Here is a 27,659-nt window from a genome sequence, read left to right on the forward strand (position 1 = left end):
GAGGGGATGCGACTCAGGAGGGAGCCAGAGGATGCATTGAGCAGCAGCAGTAGGCCAGGAGAGGCAGCAGCCAGTGCAGAGAAGGCATGAGCTGGGAGAGAACGGATAAGCAGCAGCCTGTTGCAGGCAAGGGGGCCCATGCTAGCCTCCTTGATAGTTCAGAATACCTACAAATGCGGTGGCAAGACTGAAAGAACTGAACTCTGACTAGGGGACTGTAGGCTAGTGCATGATTACTTCCTTCAGGGAATGTCCCTGGTGCTAGGCAGGAACTCTGCTTTCATATCATAGGATTGGGAACTGTTGTGTGTTGGGTTTTTGTCTTTACTTGAATAAACATTCAAACAAACATACAGAGGTTAATTGGACTGTTTATATTGGGCAGTCCCACTAAGGCAATCCTTTGTTGTTCATGAGAATTTTAAGTGTATCTCACATGGGCTGCAACCTTGAGAATCTAATGCCTATAGCACTAGCTTCTGAGCATGTTCTACACCCAACATGCTACCAGATATCAAGGAGCCTGGTGTACCACAGTGAAACCTGTAGTGGGATTGGTCGTGGTATCATTTGACTGGGCTTCTCCTTCACTGGGCTCTGAACTGCACCTGAGACAGCACCTTAACACTCTTATCTCTCAAAGATTCCTGGTCTGCTTCATTCTGAGACCAACTGCCCCTGGCTCAGTGCATCCAGAACATTCAATTTCAGTTCCTTGAGGAGCAGGAAGCAAAGAGCTCCCCCAATGCTAAGTGTCCAAAGAGTGTGTATAGAATAGGGCCATAATGTATATAATTCAGAGAAGCAGTATTACATGTACTAATAATAGAACTGGATGCTTATATAGCACTTGTCATCATGTGCTTTAATAAAGAGATCAGTATCATCATCCCCATTTTGCAGATGGGGAAGTTCACACACAGTGTACTAAAGTGACTTGCCCAAAGTCACCTAGCAGAGAGCGACCAAGCCAGTAATGGAACCAAGGTCTACTGAGTCCCAGTCCAGTGCTTTATCTACTGAGCTAGAGTAAGGGAAAAGGGATGTGTGCATGGACCTGAATGCCAGTGCCTCAACGTTCCCTCTCCTATCAGGGAGACAGGAGGGGAGTGTCCCTTAGAGAAAACTCTCTTAAACTCACTAGTGAACACAGGAGGCAAAGTCCCCTTGGCTGGATTAACATGCACTGTGTCCTCAGCCAGTGATAAACCGCAGATAATCCACAGGGGGGGCAAAACGGACCTAACTCCCGTTCATTCAGCTCCTGCCAAGCCCGCCTGGCCCTGCAGGTGGGGACACGCCTGCCAATCTCTCTTCCCCTTGGACAGCAGCAAGGAGCTAGATGACGTTGCCCTTTTAAGAGCAGCCCTGTCGTGTCAGGCCTGTGACGTCAGAGAGCGCAGAGCCCTAGTCCCCGCTGCCTCTGTTATTGCAGCCAAAGGCTGGGATAGCAGCAGCGACAAGGGCAGCTCTGGCTGTGCGAGGGGCTTCGCGCAGTGCAGCTTCCCGGGTGCGTGCGGGGAGAGCGCTGGAGCCCCTGCCGCAGAGCCTGGCCATGCACAGGGATTCAGCCGCCGCCGCCGCCTCCTCCACCAGCAGGAACTTTCCTGGCGGGAGCCTAATGGCTGCGAAGGGGGAAATCTAAGAACAAAGTCTTCGTCTCCAGCCCAGGCGCCGGGGAGAGGGAGATCCGGTAGCAATGAGCCCAGGGGCTGCTTGGCACTGATGTCTCCGTGCCTCCCCCCGGCGGGAGGACTGAGAATCCCTCGCTTACCTTCCTGCTCCTCCCCTGGGGCACAGCCGAGCGAGTGAGCGAGGCAGGGGCGGCAGAGGGGCAGCGGCTCCCCCGGGGGTGCTTTGACACTGACTTGGAAACTTCCACGGGGCCGGGGCTCCCCGGCCCGCCGGTCGCGCCCCGCCGGCGTTCCCACGGAGAGCCCGTTTGACTGCAGGTTTGGGGGAGTGGGTGAATTTCTAAATTCTCCCCTGCCGGTGTCATGGCGGTGAAAGGGGCTGCGGCAGGTACCGGAATGTTGTTAGTAACAGCCAACGTTGGATCCCTCTTTGATGATGTAAGTAGCGCGGCTGTGGGGTGCCTGCACACCGGCGGGGAGGGAGCCCAGGTTGTCGCTGCCGGGGCGTTCCTGGGTCCCAGCTCGCCCGTGCGGCGCCAGGTTCCCCCAGCCCTTGGCCGGGCTGCGCGGAGGATGCCGCCTGTGTGTGTCTCTCTGGGGCGGCGGAGGTCCCGATGCATCTCCCCGGAGTGGCTCAGAAGAGCGAGCAGGATCCCAGGCAGCCTACTTCCTTGGTGGGTGGGTTTTCCCCGGTCCTAGCGCCCTGCCGCCCGCGGGTCTTCTACGGTGAAGGAGGTAGGGGCTCAGAGCGCCCCCAGCCCGAGCCTGGGGGCGGGCTCTGCACGGGCAGCACCGGCGCTAGGGCACTGCCAGGGGGAGCGCAGGCCACTTGCAAGGTTCTTGCTCGTCCTCTGAGGCCCCCGCCGCCCTCCCCGCGTCTCCGGCGGCGGGAGGGGCCTGGGGAAAGGGCTTTGGCTCCAGCTGCCTCACCGGCACGGCGGGTGCGGGGACATCATCTCACCGTCACCGCTCCTAGCGCGGCGGGGCGGCTCTCACTGGCGGGTGGCGGCGGGTCCCGCACGGACAGCTGGGCCGGGGTCGGTCCTGCCTGTCGGGCGTGGGAAGCGACTGCCTCCGTGCTGCTGCAACCGCCACTTCCCCGCACGCCCTGCCTCGGGGCTGGGGAAGCCTCCCCGCAGCTCCGCTGTCCTCCCCCGCCCCATTCCCGGCAGTGTGCCGCCAAGTATGTGCAGCAGTGAGGGGCTAGCTAGCCTCCTGCCTCCCCACACCGCCCTCCCTCCCTGCCTGAAGCAGGGCCCCTCCTTGCCAGGGAGCAGGGGAAGGAGTCACTGCTTCCCATGCATCCTCCATTCCTAGATAGAAAAGGGCTAAGTCTGCCTCTGAAGACCCCTGATTGGCAAAATCCACCGCCCCAAGGCTTGCTCGTTGGGGAAAGTTTTGTTATCAGCCGGTTTGCAACAGTGTGTCATGTTCACTCCGTGCCCTAATGACTTTGTTGTGTTTCTTCTTGTTTATACACGCTCCCTGAGAACTGTGTAAAAGAAGTAGACTTCCAAACCTGAAAGGGCAGGGAAAAGGTGGTAGCTGTCAGTAGGGCCTTGCTGTTAGAGAAACCGTTTCACCTATGAAAGGAATATAGGCAAGAGTGTGTTAGTGCTTTTTAATTAGAAACTACTAATCAGAGATTGATTCTTGTTTAAAGGATTAGCCATGCTCACCTGCACACACTCCTCTACTCTTAAGCCTTCAGAGAGCTCTGTGCAGCTCAGTGAAACTGCTGTCAAGCAAAAGTCATTTTCCTTTTGATCTCTTTTAGAATCTCTCTAATTATGCATATATTTTTAAAACCAGAAGGGCTTGGAGTGATATCAGTCCTTAGCTGCATCTGAAGAAATGGGTTTTTTACCCACGAAAGCTTATGCCGAAATATATCTGTTAGTCTTTAAGGTGCCACCGGACTCGTTATTTTTGTGGATACAGACTAACATGTCTACCCCCTGATACCAGTCCTTAGGTTTTTCTGTGTCATATGATCATTAATCTGAAAATTAGACTTTACAAAATATCACCTGTGGTGATGATTGTGTATGATAAATCAGTTTTTATTTAGCTAATATAAATATTTACTCTAATACAAAAATAAGATATTATACTTTCCCGTAAAGTTTGACTAATTATTCATTTTTAAATGCCATTTCCCCCAGCATTAGTGTATTTTATGTCAGCTGTTTTGTTCACCTACCAGTAAATCTGTAAGTTGAATATTTGTTGAAGGTGGACTTTTGTTTCTTTGGCAGCCTTAGTTAAAATGTCAAGATAGCTGAAGTAATTTAGTCTGCAGCAAAATGCTTTCCTGGAATATTGTTTATACTCTTCTAAGTTTTCATTTTTTCTTAACATATCAAGCAGTATATCATGATCTCAGTCAGATGATACAATTTTCTTAGCTGTGGTTCTGAAGCCTCAGAAATAAAACCTTACATTGCTTTCATTCTCACAGGAAAAAAATAAATTCTGCTGCATTCCTTCCAGTAATATAAAAAAATACAGCAACTCAGCTCTACTTTTTCCCTCCAAAATATATATTTTAACATAGTGACTTGAAAATATGATGCTCTAATTTTTGTTCAGCAAAATATATTATTCACATAAATATTTTAACACTTGACACGTCTAGGATTAAAGCAAAGAGGAGAAATTTTGTTTGTGAATTGGCCAAAGTTAGTTATCACAATGCTTTAAACTGCACAGCTTCAGAATGATAGCAGGCATAACAGCCGGGGTTCTGATCCTGCAAGAACGTACATGTATGGGGTAAACTCTGGTCCCTCTGAAGTCAGTGGCAAAACTCCTGTTGACTTTTTGGTGAAACCAGGCTTTCATCTATGGTGAATGGAGTACTACCATTCCCTCGCAGTTCTTAAAATCGAGAACATATATAAGATGTTGCAGGATTGGGGCCCAAGAGTCTGTTAGCTGAAGATTTTAGCCAAGTGAACTAACATTAGATTTGCCTCATGTTCATGTTATACACAAATCATTGTTTAAGTGTACCTCAGTGAGCATGTTCCAGTTTTTTGTAGTTGTCATAATTTTAAAGCAAGTGGGATTCACCGTTCATGGGACACTGAGAGATGCCTGCTAAAGACACAGTTAGTCTTTTAACTAATTTTATTGAAAAACACAGTTTGAATTCCGCCTAAGTTTATTTTAAAATGTATATGTATTCAGTTTTGTATTATAAAAGAATATGTACAAAGTATGGCTTTGATCCTTCATACTATTACTTGGGTGAATAACTTTATGAACATGGGTAGTCTCACTGAGTGCAATACAATTATAAATGTGTATGTGTTTGCAGGTCCAGATCCTGAAGTGGCAAAGTAATTAGTCTCAGCATGCTTTCTCTCTTCAGAAAAATATATGCTAGTGTGTTGGTTTAGAATGTATTCTGCAAGTTCTCCTATGGCTGGTAGGGATTTTATTTCTGACTTTGAGCACTGTCATTTAGGTAATCCATGTCTTGAGATTTAGTGACTGCCTGGGAGCTCTTAATTTGTGTTGTAGGAGTGTTAAAATTCTTAGAGGAACTGAAGCATTTTTATTATTCATTGCACTGTACATGACTCCAAAAAGGGATATGTTGGTTATTCTTTTAAAATGAAAACAAGGAGTTCTACAACAAGAAGAAACAATGTTTGGATATATCAGCTTTAAGGTGGGCAATAAAAAGACTGCGCTGAAGTTTCTTGATTACATTTCTGGTTTGTTGCTGTTGGAATTGTGCCTAGAAATTGACCAGTCAGGTTTCTGGAATTGTCAGTTTCATTAAAGTATGATGAAGTTGAAATTAGACTGGTTTGTGGTTTTAAGCTTTTAGGTTCCATATTTGAGTTAGCAGACGACTGCTTTTGATTGTTGGGATTTTCTTATTTGGGAAAAGAATAAGAATCTGTTCTGTGGAAGAACCTGTGACATGAACTGATTGCACTAGCAAATAAGTACTTATTTCTGGTAGATTTCACCCACTTAATATATATATTGACTTTAAGATTTTTGCCTGAAAAATGTTTTGCGGTGCCCATATTTCTTTTATTCCAAGTTTTAATTTTAAATTAAATCTAACTCATCTCTGTATAGTTTATTATGATATTGCTGGGCCTCAAAATGTAGTATCATTCATTTTTAGTGATGCAACATGGAAATTGGAGGTGGGCTGGAGGTTTGAATCTGAATATTCTGTGCAACACTGTACTGTGTTCTTTGGCTCATCGGTGTGTAATTCATCCTTGTGCAGAAGGCTTGTGCAGGGCTTTACACACTTTAAACCCCATATTAAGATTGCTCAAGGGAAACAGCACTCAGACGCCTTGAAGCCCTGTGTGCTGCTGTTTTGAAACTAGCCATGGACGAGGGTGGGGCAGGGGGCAAGCTGGGGGGAGGATCTAGGAGATCTGCAGTTATATGGATTTGCTGGCCCTGGTTGCATCAAAATGCAGTGGCTGCTCTTCCAGCCTTATACTAAAAAGTGTGTGTGATTTCTCTTCTCTCTGTATCACCCAAATAAACTGATTACACAGGCATTATGGTAAATAATTTTTTCTAGTTTATAGTGTTGTTGCTGTGCAGCAAAAATATAACTTGCACTCCAAATATGGTTATTAAGATTGGCGCTGCTTACTTGGCTGCTGCATATTTATTTAGCATTGTACCTGAAAATATTCCCCATTTGAAACGAACTTTTCATAGTGGAGCAGATTAAAATCTTTTTGCATGGTAGATAGGTCATGCCACCCAACTGAAACTTTCTTAATCTCAGATTAGTAGTATTGCTTTTTGGTTATCATTTTAGTAATGAATGAGAATCAGTGTCTTGTGCCCTGGTATTGGGGAAAGTAACTTCTCATAACTTACTGATTTGCTCCCTTCAGTCATTTGCTCCATTTATAGCAGATTATTCATGAATTTGTGAGTTAGTATTGTGGGGCTTAACAGTCATGAGTGACTGAATTGGGTTTCTTTACCTCTCCTTCCTCCCAGTCATTGGGACTATTTCATTAGATGCATAAATGCAATATTTCTGAGATTTACACACATTTTACAGATATGTTGCTGCATACGACTTGGTTTATGTTCTTATATACTGTACTTAAACATTTAACACAAGTCTCACTGTATAGACATTTCCTGTTTTTATCAGAGTATACAGTTGCTGACAACAGAACATGGGAGTTCAGGTTACCTGTGGGCTACTGCCTTTTTTTTTTTCCATTTGCTTTTTCTGCTGCACTTGCATGACTTCAGGTCTACCTGATAATGGATAGACCAGGTTTGTAATAGCAAAGAAATTAATTTGACTGGCATATTTGTGTGTTTACTGTGTATAGTTTTGATTACATTAACATTATAGTTAATATGCTTGCATCAGCTTTAGTGGGATTTTTTTTGCCTAGGTTATTTTAGCACACTATTTAAACAAAACACCTGTAGCTGATATGCTGAGTAGCCAGATTCTACTTGTGAAGAGTTTTCACTAAAACATATAAACCATCAGCTTCCAATTTAAAAAAACAAAACAAAACAAACCAGGACTTTAAGGTCTGCAGTTTAGTAAGATCCAGCGATGACCTACTTTCCTCCTCCCAGCTTAGCTTTCTGCAATCTGTTCAATTAATTAAGAAGTAATAAATTACTTATTGCTGTTGATTTTCATTTTCTTTAGAATAAGAGTTAGGAGCCCATCAGTTGTGTGTGATGAGATTGTGGTTGGGGAAATGGGTGCGTTATTTAGGAAACATTTCAAATGTTAATTTTCCCCAGAAATGTGTGAGGAAGGGTGAGCAGCACTGAGGAAGGATAGGTCTATTAAAGCTTGATAAATGAGTAGGGCGAAACTGCAAAAGGGTCTACCAAAGCGGATCTTTATATTCACAAAGCATCCTTCAGTGGGACTTTGCTCAGCAGGGTCTCTTTCCAGTGTTGGGACTTTAGTTGCAACTGTTAGTGTGTATCCAGGCAATAGTGTTTGACTTTCATGCAAGATATTCCTGCTTGCAGTAATCAATTTCTTAATATATTATTGTCAATGAATGAAGCAGACTGGCTCACATGCACAAGCACAAGTCGTATCTCTTTTTTTGTTTAGGCAGATACTATCACCTACTCCCACCCAATGCAGGCAGAAACCACTTCTCTTCCCCTCTTTCAAGTAGATAGATCAGATGGACCTTGGGGTTAGGGGTGGAGAAAGATGAAACTTTAAGGTAGGTCACAATTTGGGCCTAACTAAAATTTCATCATCCACACAAATAATGTATTATTTAAACAAAAATACTTGTTCTTAGTCCTGGGGGTGGCGCTAGGGTGTTTGTCTTTTAGGTGAGTACTGGTGGGTGATACTCTTTGGGCTTTATTTTGGTCATTGGTTCAGAATTAGTGTTTAGAAACGTTACTAGTTGTGAAAGTGTTCATATCAGCCTGGCCCAAGTTCAATTACAATATGGAAAAATAACTTAAGTGAGAGAGCATCCTTTCTTTAAAATCAGGTCATTCTGGTTGCTGTCTTGCTTTTTCTTCACTTCAGTTCTAGCAAGATTTTACCTGCCAATATTATTACTGACTCTTTGACTTAGATAGGATAAAAATTTCAAAAGTGCCTAAGGCCCATTTTCAATGAGTGTCAATGGGGTTTAGGCTCCTAAGTCACTTAGGTGCTCTGGAAATATGCTCTCATGCTTTGTATGTTGGATAGATGTGATTACGAGCTTTTTTATGATACTCAGCTATCAGTCTAGTTTGAACAGTTCTCAGGGTAGTGGGCACTAAAATCAGGTCAGAATGAAAGTGTGGGTATGAGAAAGATAAAAGCCAGTAAATCTGAAGCATAGACACTTTTCATTTCGACATTTCATTTTTAAAACCAGTTTGTCCTTTAACGGACAGTGAATGCAGTACGTAATTCAGTCTTTACTAAGTTGCGATCTAAGTTTTCCATGCTTGAAATAGTTTGAGTAGTTTGCTTCTGACACTACATTTTGAGGAGCTTAATTGGCATTACCTGATAGAGGTGATAAACACTTCATTCAGGAAAAAAATATTTTGAATTTTGTTGGATACCTTAATTTCTGTAGGATGGAAAAGTATTTTTTCAAGTGGGTATTAAGAAAAACCTGTATAATACCTAAGCACAGCTTGAAGTTTGATAAAGCCCCTTTTACTATTCCTTCAGAACTGAACTACTATTATGCTTTTTACAAAATTATTTAAATTCTTTATTTCATTGCTAAGAACACACACGTGCAACACTTGAGTTGTCATGTTCTTATTCCTTGAGCTGGTCTGGCGTCATCTTGGATGGTGGCACAACAACAAGGAAGTGAAAACAAACAGTGTCAAGTCTGCCTGGATGAAGGCCTTGATTTTAGCCAATTACTTAAGCACATGTCTAACTGTAAGGATATGTGTAGTCCTGTTGGCTTCAACGGGTTTACTCATGTGCTTAAGTACCTTGCGGATTCGGGACCTTAGTTAGGATCAAATCCTCTTTCTAGCATTTAGCTCAAATATGTAGTAAGGAGTGTAGAGGCTGGGCTGCTAGAGGGGAGTGGTGAGAGGACACAGGGGAAAAAGGAGGATTTCCCCAACACCAGCTGGTCCAGTGAATCTGTGTACTGGTGATAAACCATTCCACTCCTGCGTTACCCTAAACATCCATCTGTTAGTTCAGAAAGACCCCTTGCAAAACAGCATCATGTCACACGGTTGTAAACTCTTGGTATGGGCTCCCTTCATACTGCTACCAATGTACTTGGCTTTCTGCAACCCTCATCAGAGAACTTGGCCCTAAAATCTGAGTTTATTCACTGGTTTACTTTGTTTCTGCATCCAGGGGTTATGTGACATAGGAAAACAATCCTATTATGAGTGGGGATTCCAGCCCACAGAAACTTATGCCCAAATAAATTTGTTAGCCTCTAAGGTGCCACAAGGACTTTTTCTTATTTTTAGGTCTAACCAACAATACTGATGAATGCTACTTTAGAGAGCCGAAGAAGCATTTTTCAGTAATTGTGTGGATTTAGTTTACATTTTTTTTTAATCAAAACCTTTAAAATTTCTTTCTTACTTTCCATCACTTTAACCCTTCTTTTCCCCTCACCTCTCCGTCATCTGATGCTGGTGTCTGCTTTTCAGTTTCATATTTGGACGGTGGTATGCAGCGCTGTCTGTGAAGATGCATAACATGAGCACTATTTGTTGCTTGTTGTTTCTTGTTATAACAATATTTCCCTTCCCAGTTTCTCTTTTTTGAAGTTAGAAAGGTACTGGAAAAAGCTACATACAGTCAGTGAGTGCATTGATATCTCAATGGCCGAATCTTAAATCTGTCTTATTTTTTTAAGTCCTTTCCCCATATTACATTCCTCCATCTTCCCCCCCCCCCCAAAAAGAATCTCAATGTATCTCCTCCCCGCCTTCACTTCTGTTTTATTAGCTTTTAAAGCATTTGTTAAATCAGATGAATTAGAGGGGTTGGTGGGTGGGTTGAAACTGAAATGTGGGTCACATTTTGGCCACACCTAAAATTTCTCCTCTTGATATGAAAAATTGTGGGGAGCGGGAGGGGGAGGAAATCAAAGGGTCTCATTTTCCTCTGCAGCACTTGAGTGCATTCTTTGTTGTGAGGTTTGTTACACCTTGGGAATAGGACAGATAGTAACAGTGCCTGAGGGTATGTCTACACCACCTGCCGAATCGGTGGGTAGCAATCGATCTATTGGGGATCGATTTATCGTGTGTGGTGTAGATGCGATAAATTGAACCCCGATCACTATTCCGTTGATTGCTGAACTCCAGCTTGGTGAGAGGCGGAAGCAAAGTTGACGGGGGAGCAGCGGTGTGCCACGAGGACACGAAGTAAGTAATTTTAATTCGATCTAAGATACGTCGACTTCAGCTATGCTATTCTCGTAGCTGAATTTCCATACCTTAGATCGATTTCTCCCCCTCTCCGCCCCCAGTGTAGGCCAGGCCGGAGGGAGGGCAGCTACATTATCATAGGATTGTTTTTCACAACACACCACTGGGAACAGCTTGAAACTGTATTCCTACTTACGCTGCAGATGTTAAAGTGGATTTGGGAGCCTGCATCAGTTTGTTAGCTCCTTGTTTGCTTATGGCTTAGGTAAATGATGATAAACAGCACAATGTACATATGTGCAGCATACCTGTTGCTCTCACACATGCGGTTTTGACAATAATTTTCATAAGCCCTTTACATGGTACTTATATGTGATCTAAGTGACATTAAAGCAGCTGTTTGTAGCTTTCCAGATAGCAGCATATAAGTAACTTATGCTTTCAGGACTCACCCCCTTACATAAGACAGCAGTCCCCTTCTGAGATGATAGGGTTACAAAATAGAAGACATCAGTAACATAGATGTATTTCTCTTTCAGGTGGCACATAGAATCCCTGTGGTTCTGTTCTGTTTAGTTGTGTGACAAATGCACATCACTTCCTCCACTTTCGAGAGGCATGCAGATGGTAACTATGCTCAGAATTCAGCTTTTATTTTCAGCTTCCCTAAGGATGGGTAGTCAATGACTGCTGAGAGGAAATTAAAGAATAAAGCAGTTGATTGTCCTTATAAATATGGGACTAAATTAAGACTCTACAGAGTAATAAAGCAGTAAAACATTTTAAATGTACCTACACAAGAGACTCAAGTAGATTATTTTCTATTTGCTGAAGAAAATAGATGGAAAAATTGTGCTGGCCAACATACTTGGAATATGGGCTTCAGAAAGCTATTTATTCAGAAATAAATAAGTGCAAAATTCATATTCACACTGTATTTTTGTGTTTAAAATCAGCTTTACATTTTTAAAGAAAATATTTACACAGGATTTTACAGTACTCTCAGCATCTTGGCTTTAATATTTCCAAGATCAGATATTGTTCAGTCCCCTCTAGGCAGGAGACTGAAGTAATTATCTTGTGGACCATCTTTTCTCCTGCTGATGATTATTGTGTCTGGCACCTACAGCAGTTGCTTACATGGAAAAGTAATATGTGAAAGCTAAAATTATATTATATAGTTATCTTTAATATGATGTGTTTTTTACGTAAAACAAGGAGGAGAGTTACTGAATTTCATAGACTATCTCTGGATCACAGGTCATGGTTTAAGAAACTAATGTTTTCAAAGTATTTGAATTTCAATTTATTAGGCAAATAGCAAAATATTTAAGAGAGAGTGTTAATACCAGTGTCGGCTAGTTTACTTTACTGCATGTATTGTTGCTTACTTACAATTATATGTGAATTACAGTAATTTATTATATGTTGTAACTTGAAATTTGGAAACAGTTGATACTAGATATTTTCCGTGTGGATAAAATCTGTATTTAAGAGGATTCAAACCTTGACTTTTATAGCAATAGTAGGGTTGCCAGTTTTGGTTGTACTTATTCCTGGAGGTTTCTTCGCATGACATAATATTTAAAGATTAATCTTTAATTCCCAGAGACTCCAGGCCAATCCTGAATGATTGGCAACCCTAAGCAATAGGAATACTCAAATTTCAGAGATTTTATTTGTTTCCAAGATCTCAGCCTAGTCTTTCCTTTTATATAAATTGACTTCACTGGAAGTTTTTCACACACACAGCTAATGAGGCTTTCAGTAACTGTGTGATGTGTCTCTAAAAGGCCTCAAGTTAATGTGTTTTTGTGGTATCTACTTTTTCTCCATTCTGTTTCTTCTCATTTCTGTTCTTTCCATAACTTTTGTCTCCCTTCAGACCTCTAAAAAGGCATCTCCTTTTTATCTCTTAAACATTTTGTTTCCCTGTCTTATCTCCCATTGGCAATTCTCCTCTTAATTATTTTCTTAAAGTGAGGATATATTCAAAAAGACTTGGTAGCCCTTGCATTTACAGTTTTTTAACACTATCACTTGGAAATCTACCAGGAAAACAAGTTTCTGATGATCTAAGATTGATTATATTAGGAAAACAAACGTGGGTGGAGGGGTTCTAATCGTAGGTGGGAAAAGTCTATGAATCCTTGCTGCTTTCTGCTCTATGTGTAAGTTACTCTTTGCTAGTTTGAGTTAAAGGATATTTTGGAAGGGTAAATTGCATGTGTTCAGTTATGAGGGCAAGTCAAGCCATATATCACCTTGAAAACAACAGTACTCTAATTCTGGTTATCATGAGCTCTACTAAACACATTTTTATTGCCTTCTTAAGTAATGAATTCTCCAGCTCCAGCATTGATAGAATGCACATGGAGGCTGACCTAATTTATTGATGCAGGTTCCGCACCTCCTCCCCCACCCCGGGCACTTTATTACTTTTGATATTAACCAGAATATGCAAGTTAGAGCCAGAACAACATAGTATTGGTGATGTAAACTCATGTTTTTTAGGAAGGACTGTATTCTTGGCTTGTAAATGTCATTAAATCTGATTTACCATTTATGAGTGTCCTAACATCTATGGAACAGCAGTCTTTCACAAACTTTGGAACCAGAGTGGGGTTGTGCATATTTGTGTTTGTGTGCCTACATGCTGATGGAGGAATTATTGAGACCTTGAAAGATGGAATGGCTGTAAAAATGTGAAAGCTGAGTGTTTTCCCAGAAACTTCTAGCCACTGCTTTAATGCCCCGGAAAGCCTTTCTTCACCTTAATCTAGCCTAACATGAAAATAATAAATAAATCAAACTGTAGTTCATTTTTCAACATCCCATTGCTTTGGGAGAAAGGTATTAGGGAAATATAATGTAGCGTAATTTAGTACTTTACCCAGCAGATGTTTTGATTTGCCCTTAAGAGAAGAGGGGAGTATCCTAGGAATGCATGTGAGGTTTTCTTCCTTTATGACCACTGCATGCAGATGCCATCATATCATGATTTAGTGTACTTTTATGACTGTATCACTAATGTTAAAACAAGGAATCATTTTTTCAGATTAACTGTACTAATATGTAGTACCTAGTACACGTCCATGAAGTTGTGCTATTCATTGATGATGAGAAAGACGCTGGATTAAATACAATGGGCATTAGACTGAAGTAAGCCATTATTATTTGTGGTATTCATCCTTTTGGCTTTTCAATACCTCTTCTAAAACTAATATACTGTTCATTGTTCTAGGTGTTCTTAGTAGCGCTTGGATTATTTCATTACGTCTACCATTACTTAACGTTTAAAGTAATAATATCTCAGATGTGGTATTTATTGGTTTATAGCATTTTCTAGGAAAAGTGATTGGAATTTACATGTATTTAGAATTAGAGCATGAAAGAAAGTTCTCTGTATCAGTAAACCAGATACAGAGACTTTCTTTTACACTCTAATTCTAAATACAAGCCTCATTTTTATTAAAATGGAAGAGGTTAATTAAGATCTTCTAGAAAATGAACAACTGTTTACCTGGCCCGATTGAATTTATTGTATCAAATTCAATGAAGGTAACACTGTATGTATCAGCACAGTATCTCAAATTTCTGCCATTATTTGAGATGGTAGGTTAAAGATTGCTCCCAATTATCATATAATTGAACTGTTACTAAAATCTGCATCCTCATTATACTTGAATATTTGAAGGAACTGTGCTCTCATAAAGTGAGGATAATAAAACATAAGAATGTAACTAAAAGGCGGACTTCAAGGAGGAGATTTTATTTTGGGATCTTTTGTTTGTGCCTCTGCCTTTTTGTTACAATCTATTTAAAACGTTCATCTTTCTTCTTTCCACAAATTTCTGTATTCACTGTGTTATGGTTTCTGTTCAGCCACACCTGTAATCCCCCATGTGTGGTCCACCAAGGGTACCCGTATTAGGTTTCCTCCTGGACAGGCTTCTGGCTCCCAGCCATTACCTATGTCTCATTCCCACCTGACTGGGAATTTTAAGACTGCACAGCTAGCTCCCTGCTTTAATCTGTGATCTCTTCAGCAAGCCAGACTGCCTAAACAGGCCAGTGCGTGCACTTCATTTTTCCCTCTGCCCAGAGTTATAAGTTACCCCACAATTCCAACTCCTGAGCAAGCACATTTATTCCTAAGGTAAAAGGATTGCAGAGAAAACATTAAAACCAATATACATGCATGCTTGAAAGCTTACCAGAAGTCACTCCCAGTTTCATTCTAGGGTTCTATGGGTTTTAATTCTTCAGCCCACAACTGGATTTCCCCCATGGTTACATGTTCATCCGTCTTAGATTCAGAGCTAATTAGAGAGTGAGCAGATCAGATGTCAATTTATACAGCTCTTGCCTTTTGATCTTGGTCTTCTGTAACAGGTAACCATCAGACAGTGATCCCTTCTCCGAGTATAACTTCATCAAAATGCTGGATTTTTACATAAGTGGAGGTAGGGAATTTGCATTAACCTTCCCTAGGAATTCTCCAGGAAACCCACTTAACATTTGTTGTTCCAAAAGTCCACACTTCTCTGGCACATTTTTGATAGTCTTTTGAACAACCAGGTCTTATATCTGTTACTCCCAGGTTTTACATCTTCCCTCCCCAAAGAGGTTACATACAATCCTGGCTCACAGCAACACATAAACTCAATACAATAATGTCTTCTAAGGATATTGCAGGAACTTTGCCATAATCTGTACATGCTGAAAGGCTATCCGTCTTGTATCTACTGCCAAGTACTTCTATTTTTGAAACACCCACCACTTTTCTGGTCTCTTTTCCCCCTCCCTCCGACCCCCAGTTTCATTTCAGCTCTTCGTTTAATAAAATTTGATGCCTCAAACTCTTAGGGAAAGATTTTCTGTGATGTGAAATAATAACAAGGATAACAGAACAAAACAATCCTCAAATTCTTATTCTCAATGCAGAAAAAAGCATCATAAGAAAGAGCAGCAATGTGATAATACAGTGAAACTTAAAAGTCTTTGTAACTGCCGGATTAGCTGTTCGGGTGAAACTAGGACTGATAGTGTCTGAGAGAATGAGGGGAAACTTCAAAAATATGGTATAGTCTTATTAACTGAAAGGTTTACCAATGTTTGCTGTTTTTTACCGTTGTGTCTAGGATCTCTTGTCTTGGACCAGGACCACATTGCTCTTCGTGCTGTACAATCACAGAATAAAAAGACAGTCCCTGCCCCAAAGAGTTTATAATAATCTAAGTATAAAACAAGAGATGATAAATGAATATAGAGAGAATGCGGAGTATAAGGCAACAGTGACACAATGTTATGTATTTAACAAAATTATATGCAGTTATATATGGATGACATTTTTAAAAAATGGCCAGGTTACTTCGAAGAATTTTTTTTGAAGGCCTTTAAAATTGCAAGTAAATTCTTTAGAGTAGGGACCACTTTACTCTGTTGTACAACATCTAGCACAGTGCAGTCCCAGTTTTGCTTTTGAACTGAAGGCATTATCTTAAGGTAAATAATAGAAAGTAATACATGTTTTAATCTCAGTGTTATTCTAACCTCGATTATTTGCATCAGTGCTGACAATTATGGTATTTGCTATAAAGATTATTCTATTCATTACTCTATAAGCTTTGTCACATAAAGACGTCCATTACATGTTTGAGAAGAGAATTTTTTCCCCTCCTTTTGGATTTGTTTAAATCAGTAAATGACTATGATGATGTAGGTTCTTCTCTCCCCCTGTCCCCCTCAACATTCTATTCCTGCATTTTTTGTTGTCATGCCTTGAGAAATACCAGTCCAGTCTAATGTAAGGATAATTGAAGGGATTAACAGGGGAAATTCTATATGAGCAATGTGATTTTTGAGCATGTAATTAGGTCCAAGCAGATGTTTTAGTCTTCATAGTAAAATAAAATAAACCCAGAACTTGTGACATATGTAGGACGCTAATAACACTTTTCCCTCTCTGACTTCTAATGTTCCTTTGAAACCTCAAGATTAATTACAAACTCTGTATTTGTTGTTTCCTGTAAATTTTGGAAGTCTCGGGTTTATTTGAGCACATACGAGACTTCTCTAGCCTTCTTAGTGGCTACGTGTACATACTGTTAGTATTTATTTTAAAATGTGATACTAGATGGATTGTGGAAAGTAAGCTGAGTTTGCAAGCAGAAGGTAATTCTGGATTCATAACTTTTTTTTCTTTTTGTTAAGTGACGCTGTGAGAACATTTTTTGGAAGGCTTGTTATAATCTCAGTTGTGGCAAAATATCTAATTTTAGAGACTGTTGTCAATCCCCATGGGAACAGCAAAACTAATTTTTCCCATAAGAACATCTGACAAATGTAAGCTTAACTTTTTTTGCCAGAAGGAGTTTTGGATGTAACTGTTCTTTTAAGCTATGTTTGCTTGGTATTTGAAGCATTCAGAATTCAATGAAAGAATTCTGTGTTCACTTGGTATCATCAACAGTAACTGATCCATATCTGAGTGCTTTAGAATGCCTGTTCATTATACTATGTCCTAAGTGAGCGCTGAATAAACCCAGATAATGTTGCAAGCAAAACTCATTGACATTATTCCTGCTCTTTATTTCAAATTGTCCAGTGTCAAGTACTTATATGAAATATGGGACTATGAATGCAAACAGAAGAAATGATAAGCTGAGATGACATTGTAGTTGTTAATGACCAGTTATTCAGAACAAAAGTGTGTGGTGAGAACTTCTGGGCCTCTCTTCGTTGAAGAAAAATGCAGAAACTAATGCTTGAATTTTTGGATATGGCCAAAAATCTGAGAGGAATGTTAGTGTGGTCTTCAACATAAATAATATCAACATTGTTTAAGAAAATATTTGGTCAATCTAACTTAAAGCACTGGCTTCTGAGGATTGGCTGTGATACAAACTTTCTATAAAGCCAAAGAGGAGTCCTTGTGGTACCTTTAGAGACTAACCAATTTATTTGAGCATAAGCTTTCGTGGGCTAGAACCCACTTCATCAGATGCATGGAGTGAAAAATACAGTAGGCAGGTATAAATATACAACACATGAAAAAACAGGAGTTGTCTTACTGTGTGTGTGGGGGGTGGTGGTGGTGGTGGTATTGGGGTGTCAGTGCTAATGAGTTCAATTCAATCAGGGTGGATGTGGATGTGGCCCATTCCCAACAGTTGACAAGAAGGCGTGAGTATCAAGAGAGAGAAAAATTACATTTTGTAGTGACCCAGCCACTCCTAGTCTTTATTCAGGCCTAATTTGATGGTGTCAAGTTTGCAAATTAATTCCAGCTAGGCAGTTTCTCGTTGGAGTCAATGTTTGAAGGTTTTTTTCGTTGAAGAATGGCCGCTTGTAAGTCTGAGTATCCAGGGAGATTGATGTGCTCTCCTACTGGTTTTTGAATGTTACAATTCTTGATGTCTGATTTGTGTCCATTGATTCTTTCCGTAGAGACTGTCTGTCTGGTTTGGCCAATGTACATGGCAGAGAGGTATTGCTGGCACATGATGGCATATATCACATTGGTAGATGTGCAGGTGAATGAGCTCCTGCTGGTGTGGCTGATGTGGTTAGGTCCTATGATGGTGTCCCTTGACTAGATATGCCAACAGAGTTGGCAGTGGGGTTTGTTGCAGGGATTGGTTCCTGGTTTAGTGTGTGTTGTGTGCTGTGTGGTTGCTGGTGAGTACACCTCTACCCCGATTATAACGTGGTCCTTGGGAGACACAAAATCTCACCACGTTATAGGTGAGACTGCGTTATATCAAACTTGCTTTGCCTCCCCCCCCACCATTTCTTGTTCTCTGACTGCTTCGACGCCTATCCACCCCCGCCCCCTGACAGGCACTCACCGGCAGCGGTGGGAAGCAGTGCAGTGCGGCCCCAGTCTGCTCCACTCCGCCAGCTCCCAGCCACGGCGCTTTGCTTCCTGCCCTCGGTGAGTGCAGGGAGGTTGGGGAAAAGATTCCCCCCCCCCTGCACTTGCCTGCGGCGGGAAGCGGAGCGACACGGCCCTAGCCCGCTCCGCTTTCCTTGCCCCGGCCCCAGCTGTGTCGCTGTGGGGAGGCTGGGGAAAGGTCCTGCACTCACTTGCCTGGTGGGAAGTGGAGCGCCATGGCTGGGAGCTGGCGGAGTGGAGCTGGCTGGAGCTGGGCTGCTCTGCTTCCTGCCGCTGGTGAGTGCCGGTAGGTTGGGGAAAGGACGCCCCCTGTACTCACCTGCGGTGGGAAGTAGAGCGCTGTGGCTGGGAGCTGGCAGACTGGAGCGGGCTGGCGCCGGGCTCTTTGCTTCCGCCGCTGCTGCTGAGTGTGGCGGTGGGGGCATCCCTTCACCCAGACCTGTCCCCTGAGCGACACGGCTGGGGCGGGGCGAGGGAAGAAGAGCGGGCTGCTCCCTGCCCCCCACTAATCTCCCAGGCCACTCTGGGACTAGTGAGTCCCCAAAAGTGCCATTCCACAGCTCCTGCCCCCTAGACCCTGGGGAGGAGGGGGGAAGCCCCTGACCATCCCCGAGACCTTCTGCCACTTATCAAACCCCTTGGCCCCAGCCTGGTCTGGCACCCTTAACACGCTAATCAGAGCAGCGTGTCAGAGCTTTACCGTGTTATATGCGAACTCGTTATATTGGGTCGCGTTTTATCGAGGTAGAGGTGTATTTGCTTCAGTTTGGTGGGCTGTCTGTAAGCGAGAACTGGCCTGTCTCCTAAAGTCTGTGAGAATGAGGAATTGTTCTTCAGGATAGGTTATAGATCCTTGGTGATGCGCTGGAGAGGTTTTAGCTGGGGGCTGTAGGTGACAGCTACTGGCGTTCTGTTACTTTCTTTGTTGGGCCTGTCCTGTAGTAGATGACCTTTCATATGAAGATCTCAACAAAGATCCCAAACATAAGTCATAATTAGAGCTGTTTGACAACTCCATCAGCAATGCCTGTGCTCTCTTGAATACATCTGTTCTTAAAGCTGCACAGTATTTATGGTTTCCTGGATCGTTATTGGAGGGGATATTCTTAGTTTTAGCACTGGGTAGAAAATAAGGTTTTTTATCTTCTTTGGGGGATTTTACCTTGGCCATCATCTACATTTTCCTGTAGTAAATTTGGATATTATTAATTGCATTTAAAATTTGCTGAGTAGTGAGAGAATTATATTCAGCTGATATATGATCAATCCTGTATTGTGGAAATGTTTATAATGAAGCCTTTAGGAGTAGTAATTCTTAGTTCTTATGACAGTACATTTCATCCGTTGACCTCCAAGCTCTTTTTGTAAAGGATGGTAAGCATTGGAGCTGGGTGAACTATTTCAGAGAAGCAGCAAAGAATCCTGTGGCACCTTATTGACTAACAGACGTTTTGGAGCATGAGCTTTCGTGGGTGAATACCCACTTCCTCAGATGCATGTAATGGAAATATCCAGGGGCAGGTATATATATGTGTGCTAGCAAGCAAGCTAGAGATAACGAGGTCAGTTCAATCAGGGAGGATGAGGCCCTGTTCTAGCAGTTGAGGTGTGAAAACCAAGAGAGGAGAAACTGGTTCTGTAATTGGCAAGCCATTCACAGTCTTTGTTCAATCCTGAGCTGATGGTGTCAAATTTGCAGATGAACTGAAGCTCAGCAGTTTCTCTTTGAAGTCTGGTCCTGAAGTTTTTTTGCTGCAGGATGGCCACCTTAAGGTCTGCTATAGTGTGGCCAGGGAGGTTGAAGTGCTCTCCTACAGGTTTTTGTATATTGCCATTCCTAATGTCTGATTTGTGTCCATTTATCCTTTTCCGTAGAGACTGTCCAGTTTGGCCGATGTACATAGCAGAGGGGCATTGCTGGCATATGATGGCGTATATTACATTGGTGGATGTGCAGGTGAATGAACCAGTGATGGTGTGGCTGATCTGGTTAGGTCCTGTGATGGTGTCGCTGGTGTAGATATGTGGGCAGAGTTGGCATCGAGGTTTGTTGCATGGATTGGTTCCTGAGCAAGAGTTATTATGGTGTGGTGTGCAGTTACTGGTGAGAATATGTTTCAGGTTGGCAGGTTGTCTGTGGGCAAGGATTGGCCTGCCACCCAAGGCCTGTGAAAGTGTGGGATCATTGTCCAGGATGGGTTGTAGATCCTTGATGATGCGTTGGAGGGGTTTTAGCTGGGGGCTGTATGTGATGGCCAGTGGAGTCCTGTTGGTTTCTCTCTTGGGTTTGTCTTGCAGTAGGAGGCTTCTGGGTACACGTCTGACTCTGTTGATCTGTTTCCTTATTTCCTCATGCGGGTATTGTAGTTTTGAGAATGCTTGGTGGAGATTTTGTAGGTGTTGGTCTCTGTCTGAGGGGTTAGAGCAGATGCGGTTGTACCTCAATGCTTGGCTGTAGACAATGGATCGTGTGATGTGCCCGGGATGGAAGCTGGAGGCATGAAGGTAGGCATAGCGGTCGGTGGGTTTTCGATATAGAGTGGTGTTAATGTGACCATCACTGATTTGCACCGTGGTGTCAAGAAAGTGGACCTCCCGTGTAGATTGGTCCAGGCTGAGGTTGATGGTGGGGTGGAAGCTGTTGAAATCATGGTGGAATTTTTCCAGAGTCTCCTTCCCATGGGTCCAGATGATGAAGATGTCATCAATGTAGCGTAGATAGAGAAGGGGTGTGAGTGGATGAGAGCTGAGGAAGCGTTGTTCCAGGTCGGCCATGAAGATATTGGCATATTGTGGGGCCATGCGGGTGCCCATAGCAGTGCCACTGATCTGGAGATATATATTGTCATCAAATTTGAAATAGTTGTGTGTAAGTATAAAGGCACAGAGCTCAGCAGCCAGTTGTGCTGTGGCATCATCAGGGATAATGTTCCTGACAGCTTGTATTCCATCTGTGTGTGGGATGTTTGTGTAGAGAGCCTCTACATCCATGGTGGCTAGGATGGTGTTTTCTGGGAGGTCACCAATGCATTGTAGTTTCCTCAGGAAATCAGTGGTGTCGCGGAGATAGCTGGGAGTGCTGGTGGCATAGGGTCTGAGTAGAGAGTACATATATCCAGATAGTCCTTCAGTGAGAGTGCCAATGCCCGAGATGATGGGGCGTCCAGGATTTCCGGGTTTGTGGATCTTGGGTAGTAGATAGAATAACCCTGGTCGGGGCTCTAGGGGTATGTTGATTTCTTCTGGTGTTAGTGTAGGGAGTGTCCTGAGTAGATGCTGTAGTTTCTTAGTGTATTCCTCAGTGGGATCTGTGGGAAGTGGCCTGTAATATACGCCATCATATGCCAGCAATGCCCCTCTGCTATGTACATCGGCCAAACTGGACAGTCTCTACGGAAAAGGATAAATGGACACAAATCAGACATTAGGAATGGCAATATACAAAAACCTGTAGGAGAGCACTTCAACCTCCCTGGCCACACTATAGCAGACCTTAAGGTGGCCATCCTGCAGCAAAAAAACTTCAGGACCAGACTTCAAAGAGAAACTGCTGAGCTTCAGTTCATCTGCAAATTTGACACCATCAGCTCAGGATTGAACAAAGACTGTGAATGGCTTGCCAATTACAGAACCAGTTTCTCCTCTCTTGGTTTTCACACCTCAACTGCTAGAACAGGGCCTCATCCTCCCTGATTGAACTGACCTCGTTATCTCTAGCTTGCTTGCTAGCACACATATATATACCTGCCCCTGGATATTTCCATTACATGCATCTGAGGAAGTGGGTATTCACCCACGAAAACTCATGCTCCAAAACGTCTGTTAGTCTATAAGGTGCCACAGGATTCTTTGCTGCTTTTACAGATCCAGACTAACACGGCTACCCTCTGATACTATTTCAGAGAAGTAGCTGAAGTGCTGAAAAATGCAGTTTTGGGGTCAACCTGAAACTATTTGTAAATTTGACCCAATTAGTTTCCGATGAGAATTTTTCCCCCCAGGGCCAGCTTCAGAGGTATATGTAGGAAGTGGGGGTGTCCCTCATGTGAGTCAGGCAAAGAAGCAATTTGAATCCACATCCACTTCCCAGATAAGTGCCTTAATCACCAGGCTATAGTATAGACTATAGAGTAATTCTCACTCTGTCTGCCTTTGATCCAGTGAGTTTTTATATGAAGTGGAAAAGTTATAACAGGAGAGATTGTGAGCAATCCACCCCAGAATAGCCTAGGATGCTCACCTTCAGAGATGGGAGTTCAAGTCTCTGCTCCAGCATGGGGATACAGACTGGGATTTTCCACATCCTGGGTAAGTGCCCTGGCCTCTGGGCTATAGGTTATAAGGGGGTGCATACATTTCTCTCCGCCGCCCCCCAATTTTCTTCTGATTTTTTTTTTCAGTTTGCTAGCCGAATCATAATATGAATTATTCCCCCAGTAAGCATTATCTCCATCTTATACAGCATGTCTATACAGAAGCTTGGAAACATGCTTCTCAGCATGCATAGCCAGATGCACTAGCTCTGTTGGAGCTAGCATATGAAAAATAGCAGTGTGGCCATGGTTGCACTGGCATTGGCACCTTGGACTAGTCACTTGAGAACAAAACCACCCACCCCCCTGAGTATGTACTCAGGTGACTAGCCTGGGTCGCCACCTATTCCTCTGCCAGCCGCATGGCTATTTAAGAGCTAGCATGTGTCTGTCTACTTTGTACTGAGAAGCACACTCCAGGCTGCTATGTAGACCTATCCTAGATGAGAAGACTGAGGCACAGCAGGGAAAGAATTTTGCTGAAGGCCCCACCTCAGGTCACTCACAGAGCCAGGAATAAAACCCAGGTTTTGTGACTCCTAGGCTAGTGTTCTGTCCACTGAATTATGCAACCCGTAGTCTTAAGAGATAACTTTATAAGTCAAATAGTCTTACAAGAAACTTTGGGGATACTTTAAAGAGCATTGCATTTCAGGGCTCACAATAATGAGTTATATCTCATTTTGTTTTGACTTGTGTCTTCAGTAGGACTTAGTTTAAACATTGCTGTTCTGCATACCCTAAAATTTGCACACAAAAACTGGAGTGTTGTCTCATCTGTAGCAAAATTTAGTGTAAGAGTATTGTGGAGTCTTGTAGTAATACTAAAAAAATATTTCCTTACTAGAAGATGCTGTGTAGTATATTTTGTATACTGTGAACTAGTCACGTTAAACTATATTTGCCAGGTAAATGAGAAAAATACAGTTTGTTAATCACTACTGTGTTTTTTACTGTAAAATTCAGTAACTGACAATGACTCTCCCAGTCCTTAATCTAAATTAATGACATTCTATTGTATTTGAGCTTCAATATGGATTTGGTTTATAAAAGTGTATGTGTTTGAGTTGACTCTTTTTAGAGTGATTCTTTTCTGTTGTGGGAAGAGAGGGAAGGAGAGGTTCAATGATATGTAGATTTTACCTTATGGTCTTACTTGTGTCTAGATATTTAGCAATGTTTTTTATGTTCCTGAATTATAAAAGAGAATGGAATTCTGAATTCTCCGAGGTACCCCGCATCTGACACAATGTTACAGTTTGAGCTTCTGGAAAGAAGCGTGTTTGGACTGACTAGAGCAGGGGTCGGCAACCTTTCAGCAGTGGTGTGCCGAGTCTTCATATATATACTTTAATTTAAGGTTTCGCATGCTAGTAATACATTTTAACGTTTTTTAGAAGGTCTCTCTATAAGTCTATAACATATAACCAAACTACTGTTATATCTAAAGTAAACAAGGTTTTCAAAATGTTTCAGAAGATTTATTTAAAATTAAATTAAAATACAGATCTTATTAGTTTAGTGTGATCCTTGCCCTTGCTTTTCCTTGCTGAGTTTTCCAATGTCTGGTGGCATGTATTTAGATACTTTAAGCTGCAAACAGGCTTCTCAGTGATCGGTTGATAACCAGCTGGCAGGAGGTCAGCGGCTGGAACGCCAGATTGGCAGCTGAGGTGAGTGGAGCTGGTGGCTGGTAGGGCTGAGCGGGGCCAGAAGCCTGGATCCTGTCTGGCATGGGCCTGTGCTGAAACTGCAACCGGAAGCAAGGTGAGTGGGACTGCGGCGGGTACCCCGGCTGTTAAGGGGCCAGCAGCCAGGACCCCAGAGCGGCAGCAGGCTGAGCAGGTCAGCCCACCCAGCTCTGGGGTTTCAGGGGTGGGCTGAGCATCTCCACCAGCCCCCCTCTTGGGTTTCAGCTGCCGACTCCTGCCAACCGCCGTCTCAGCCCTCTGCCAGCCTGGGGTTCCTTCACCCAGGCCAGCGGCGGGACCCCGGCTGGCAAAGGGCCAGCAGTGGGAATCCCAGAGTGGCGGCCTGCTGAGCAGATCAGCCTGCTGCCGCTCTGGGGTTTCCACCACTGGCTCCTGCCAGTTGGGGTCTCAGCCCACTGCCAGTCTGAGGGAAGGAACCCCAGGGAAGCAGTGGGCACTGAGTGGGATCAGTGGTGGGACCCCGGCTGGCAAGGGGCCAGCAGCGGGAACCCCAGAGCGGTGGCAGGCTGAGCTGCTGAGCCCGTTGCTGCTCTGGGTTTTCGGCTGCCAGCTCCTGCCAGCTGGGGTCTCAGCCTGCTGCTGGCCTGGGGTTTCTTCCCGCAGGCCAGCAGGAGGTGCTGAGTGGGACCAGCAGCAGGACCCTGGCTGGCAAGGGGCCAGTAACGGGAACCCCCAGAGTGGCAGCAGGCTGAGTGGCTCAGCCCGCCCCACGTGCCATCAAAAATCGGCTCGTGTGCCATAAGTTGCTGACCCCTGTACTAGAGGCTTAACTGAGCATATTAGTGATTCAACTTTCATTAGAAAATTAAAAATACATGTGTTTTTACTGGAGAATAAATTCTTTCCCCCTCCTCTTCAGTTGCAAGGCCCCCAGTTACAGTGGAGCTGATGTGGCACAAGATTTGATAAGCCTGAGGTGAGGGGCCTGTGCCATTGATCAGCCAAGGGGGTTGCTCTCTTTATTTGTCATGTTTTCTGGAGGCTTTCTGCATCTACCCACACAAATGAGTTTGGGGAGTGGTAGAGGCAAAATTAGGGGTAGAATTGAAACGAGGCTATTGAAGCTGTTATTATACAGCTCCATGGGTCCCTGTGGAAATGTAAGAATAGCCTTTCAGTGCCTACATTTTTATATTGAAAAATATTGATGATGCTGTACATCAGGAACAGAAGATGAATGGACCATATAAGTACCTACATAGCTAGAGCTCCTGATTGTCTTGATGGACTGTAGTATGATGTTTGCTTACAGTTGACTGCTGTTCCCCAGAGAAATGAAATTCTGCCAAGTTACTGTAGCAGCATTTTAATTATTATTCATTTGTATGTTGCCATAAGTATGCATAGTGTTATGCGGTGGGAAGAGTGCCAATCAAATAGGAGATTCCTACTCCCAAAGGGTTTGTTTTAAAGGCACCAACAAAGGCAAACAGTACAGAAAACAGGCTTATTACAGAGTAAGCAGAGAGTGAAGTAGTCACTAAAATTTGACTATATCCTTGAAAAATGTCCATTATCTCAGGTTTTGTTGTGGTAGAACTAGGCAACTATTAGAAGGCTATTCCCAGTCTAGAGGGTGGCATTATTATTGTAATAACCATTATTTATTCAAAGAGAAGTTCTTAATTTGAAGAGAAGGAAACCTGATTAGTATTGACATTGGTTACTTTGGAAATTAGCTAGATGTAACACTAGAGCTCACTTGAGTTGCAATATTAACGCAAGTGTTTTGAAGTAAACTTCTTGTTGTAGATGTTTCTAGAGCATAGGAACATAGCTCAGTACTTACTTTCCCCAGGGTCTGGTCTCCAAGGACAGTGTCCAGGCCACTGTGAAGCGTACCCATAGCTCTGAGGAGCAGTAGGTATTTAATTTCCACTGGCATGTCTTCACTCCCTCAAATAAAGCAATTCTGATTCTTCCTCAGCCCCTTTAACATTTCTATCTTCAATCATGTGCCCACCATTTGTTCCTCAGTTTCTGATGTTATTGTCCATTGCTCTTCAGTGCTTGCAAGAGACTTTCAGCCTCCCAGTTCATCATCTTCCCCCTGAGCCTGGTCCTAACTTCCACTGACATCTTCTATAAAGGAGAGTGGATGAAGCCCCTCTACTCCTCACTCCTTTTTTTCCCATCTGGTAGGGTGACCAGTCAGCATATGTGAAAAATCGGGACAGGGGTTCGGGGTAATAGGAGCCTATATAAGAGAGAGACCCAAAAATCGGGATTGTCCCTATAAAATCGGGACGTCAGGTCACCCTACCATCTGGCTGCTTTGTTCCCTCCCCGACTTCTCAAAAACAACTAATCGGCTACTCCTGTCCCCTCTCAACAGCTAAAGGAGCACCAGCACTTGGGCAGCTCTCTTGCCTCTCCTACCACAAAACTACTCCTTGGCCCCAAATCACCAGATAAGATTTATCAGCCCAGACAGAGTAAGGTGGCATTTTTTAATACCCTGCTGGGATGCTGTTGCTTTTTGCTGATTGCTGTATGGAAGGCCTCAACTCTAGCTTTGTTTCTTAAAAAGACATTTTTATTTAACTGGCATTCTTTCACTGCAGGACATGGATACAGGTTTGTGCATTTTATCATGAGGAGAAAGGTGAGAAATGGTCATAGTAGAAATTTCAGGCAAGTGGTATGACTTAGTGAAGTGGTTCTCAACCTTTTTTTTTTTTTTTTTTTTTTTTTCACAGACCACTTGAAAATTGCTGAGGGTCTTGGCAGACCACTTAATCATCTTTCCAAATGTTGTTTGTACCGTTAGCTAACTATTGTAAAACGCTATATAAAAAACAAACGTTTAACTTTTTTTGTTCTACAAATAAAAGCACACAACTTGAATGTTAATATCAGTAGTTTTACCTTTCTAATGCAATGGATGTGCCCTTTCTCCCCCACCGCAGCAGACCCTGAGCTGGGGCTGGGAAGAAGGGGAGTCTCTTCACTGCCACAGAGCTTGGGCTGGGAAAAGTTGCCTCTTTTTCTGGCGGCTGCCGCCCTGCACGTCCCAAATTCCCCTCACCCCCTCTTCTCATCCCACTGTCCCCTCCTATCTATCCCCTATTTCCCCCAAGGCCACTTCCTCATCTTACATGTACATCTTCTCCAGGGTCCAGGCACCTAATTAGTGGAGCCACGCCAGCACGGTTCCACTAACTAGGTGGGTGGCCATTCTCTTGTATGCAGCCACCTAGGCGCACACCTTTGAGGGAAC

At 43.1% G+C, this 27,659-nt stretch overlaps 1 protein-coding gene across 3 annotated transcripts in view; it reads left to right on the forward strand.

Moving 5' to 3' along the window:
• The first annotated feature begins 977 nt into the window (after nt 1-977).
• Nucleotides 978-27,659, forward strand: part of INPP5A (inositol polyphosphate-5-phosphatase A) — a 436,884-nt gene continuing 410,202 nt past the window's right edge. Inside the window, exon 1 of one of the 3 annotated variants that reach the window (XM_030569985.1) lies at nt 978-2,072. In XM_030569985.1, the coding sequence (XP_030425845.1) occupies nt 1,998-2,072 (75 nt within the window). In that variant the 5' untranslated portion in view covers nt 978-1,997. The remainder of the gene's footprint in view (nt 2,073-27,659) is intronic. The other 2 variants (XM_030569984.1, XM_030569986.1) reach the window with 2 other exon arrangements.

The sequence above is a fragment of the Gopherus evgoodei genome, chromosome 7 (genome assembly GCF_007399415.2).
Source record: "Gopherus evgoodei ecotype Sinaloan lineage chromosome 7, rGopEvg1_v1.p, whole genome shotgun sequence".
NCBI lineage: Eukaryota > Metazoa > Chordata > Testudines > Testudinidae > Gopherus > Gopherus evgoodei.